The 2,853-nt window shown below is 37.5% G+C and overlaps 1 protein-coding gene across 1 annotated transcript in view; it reads right to left on the reverse strand.

Moving 5' to 3' along the window:
* The window catches only part of ormdl2 (ORMDL sphingolipid biosynthesis regulator 2), an 8,708-nt gene extending 7,141 nt beyond the window's left edge, over positions 1–1,567 (reverse strand). Inside the window, exon 1 of the mRNA XM_017419128.3 lies at positions 1,435–1,567. Coding sequence (XP_017274617.2) covers positions 1,435–1,539 — 105 coding nt within the window. The 5' untranslated portion in view covers positions 1,540–1,567. The remainder of the gene's footprint in view (positions 1–1,434) is intronic.
* Between the last annotated feature and the right edge of the window lie 1,286 nt (positions 1,568–2,853).

Genomic DNA, 2,853 nt, shown 5'->3' on the forward strand with positions numbered 1-2,853 from the left:
AATTAAACGAAATAAACATTTGAAATATATGAGTTTGTATGTAATGTATGAATATAATATACAAGTTTCACTTTTTAAATGGAATTACTGAAATCAATCTACTTTTTCATGATATTCTAATTTTATGACCAGCACCTGTATAAATACAGACCATTAAGGAATCAATAAAAATAGTTATATTAGTCATGTATTAGAACCACTGAAATAAGGCTTTAAATGAATTATTTACTGGTTATCAAGCAGAAAAACTGCTTATTTGATGAAATTACAGTGAGAATGTCCAGTAGTTCTGTTTTTGTACTAATGCTTTCTAATAATATACATTTTTTTTCTTTTTAGAAATGTAATTTCCACATATATTTATCCTTGGCCTTCATATCTCAAAGCAAAAAGAGCTTTTCAGTCCGTTAAGGAAGGCCTGACTTAGTTGTAGATGCACATGCATTTACTAGTTAGTTTAATTTGTCTCTGTCAACTAGTTCATGAAATATTTTGCTAACACACATACGCAGGCAAAAGCATTTTTGTACTCAATTTGTCGTTTGGAGGATTGCAATAATTAGGGGCAAATTATTCTACCATACACAAAAACATTTTCAATGATTTATTAACTGGTAACTTTTTTTTTACGTCTATGAAACTAACAACAATAAATAAAATAAAATTAACTCCACCGCCTTCGCACTGACATATCCGTTGAAATTGTCAGTGATCTCTGATTTAGCTGTCTTAGTCACATTTATTTATGTCACTAATCACTAGACGTTGTTTCTTTAACTAAATAAAAAGATAAAACTGGAAGTTATTTCATTTTATTCTGAATATTAATGCATTTCTTTCAAGGCTTCAGTAAGTTAGAATAAATAATAATAAAGACCATATTGAGTCAGGTATTGCTTACAAATAAACAAGTTTATTTGTCTACATATTAACACTAACTTTATAAAGCACCTAATACCTCCTATGTTGTCACACGTGATAAGGATTTATATAAACCTAACGTAAAAGGAATTGACTCCGCCCGGCTAAATTGTTCTGGGCGTGTAAACCACGCGCCTCCTTCCGCCGGACTCTCCACCATCACTCGGCTAACGCAGCTAGCCGCGGGTTTCCTCGGCTAACCGCTAGCCTGACCACAAACAGCGACTGTGAGCGAACAAACACAATAAACCCGCTGCACGGCGTCCTCCCGGGACCTATCCCCACGATACCCATCATGTCCCTCCGACTTCATGTTGTCGGTCTGTGGCGGACACTGAGTTAGCAGGCTTGCTGCTAGTATCTACAGGTTGTCAAGCTGTTGTCTGTCCCGAGTTGTGTCGCTCATGGAGGAAGACGAGTCGCTACAGCACTTGCTCAAAATGTGGGTAATTCACCTGCTCCGTTCGGTGTTCTCGGATTTAAAACAATACATTTTACCGAAGCTGACTTTACCTTCCTGTGTTGTCGTAGGTCACCAGGAAATTTCTTTTTTTTTTTCTTCCCCACTAACCCCGCCCTCGCCTGGTCGGGGTTGGTTCCTGTTGCTGCAGCGGTCATCCAGCTGCCGTCAGCCTGTGACCAGCTGCATTAGGTCCCGCTGAGGGACAGTCATGGTTTTAAATAACAAAATAAATCCCCAATAGGACACAGGATGCCCCCTTTCACGGTGTGGTCTTTTTTGTAAAATCTTGACTGAAGTTTCAAGTAATTCACCTGAGAAGATAAAATCCCATCAAAGCAACTCTGTAAACAAAGGAGCTGTTTAGCTCTGCGTCACCAGAGCAGTTATTCACTAAACTTATTACTGAACACAAGATAAGTAATTGTAAAATAAGTATTATACAGGATAGAATCTGTAACATACAATACTTAAAATAACCACACGGCTGGCTTAAGCTTGTCTTTATAATAGAGGCTTAATAAAGCACCAAAAAAAGAACATGCAGGTAAAAATAGTAAAATAATACTGTAAATATGGGTATTTGACATGATAGTTAATTTAATGCACTTGTGTGTTTGTTCTTAATTGCAGGACTTGATGTCAAAGGAATATTTATACCATTTTTATTTGGGTTCTGTGTAAATGATCAGTATCTTACCTGTTGTAGATAGCTCCTTATACGGAGGTAATGTTCAACATGAAGGATAATCTGACCCAAGAGGACTGCTGCCGTCTTAAAACACCATCATTTTATTGTAGTCCAGTCTAATGCTGTTTCAAAGACCTTTACACTGCAGTTAATTTCTCAGTGCATGATTATTTACATAAAAGTTTGTTATTACTTGCAAACATTAGTAGCAGCAGCTAGCTGTAGCTGTTTTGGAGCAGCCCAGGGTCTCTTTCAGCAGGAGTTTCATAAAATTACCATCTAAAGGTGTTTGCATAAACTGCTAGGAAATTTTGAAGAGTTATTCTAAAGATGGCAGCGTTTATTGTTTATTTTCAGGAGTGATTCCTCTCAGCTGTTATTAGCTCATTGTCTCAGATATGTCTGAGTCCACCGACGCGCTTCTGAATCAGATCACTACTGTTTCTAAAATAGCTCCAGTCCCTGAAATTTCATAGCGGTTCGTGCAAATGCTATTTTATAAACCTTACGCTTCTGTCAGTTTTGCGTTACATGGTTATTTCAGCAGAAATATAATAAAGTTTCTGCTGTTTGTGTCCCTTGCTGCACCAAAATTGTCACAGCTAGCTGTTCCTGCAGCTATTTGCATTAGCAAAACGCCACAGGATTCTGTTTAAATGATCGTGCGATGCAACACTGATGTCGGTGTAAATGTCGATGAAATAGCGTTCACGTAAAATAAAATTTTTGGTGAGTGGGGTTTAGGATGGCAGCCACCTGTTTTGGTCCTGAGATTCGTCAG

The sequence above is a fragment of the Kryptolebias marmoratus genome, linkage group LG8, assembly GCF_001649575.2.
Source record: "Kryptolebias marmoratus isolate JLee-2015 linkage group LG8, ASM164957v2, whole genome shotgun sequence".
In the NCBI taxonomy this organism is placed as follows: domain Eukaryota; kingdom Metazoa; phylum Chordata; class Actinopteri; order Cyprinodontiformes; family Rivulidae; genus Kryptolebias; species Kryptolebias marmoratus.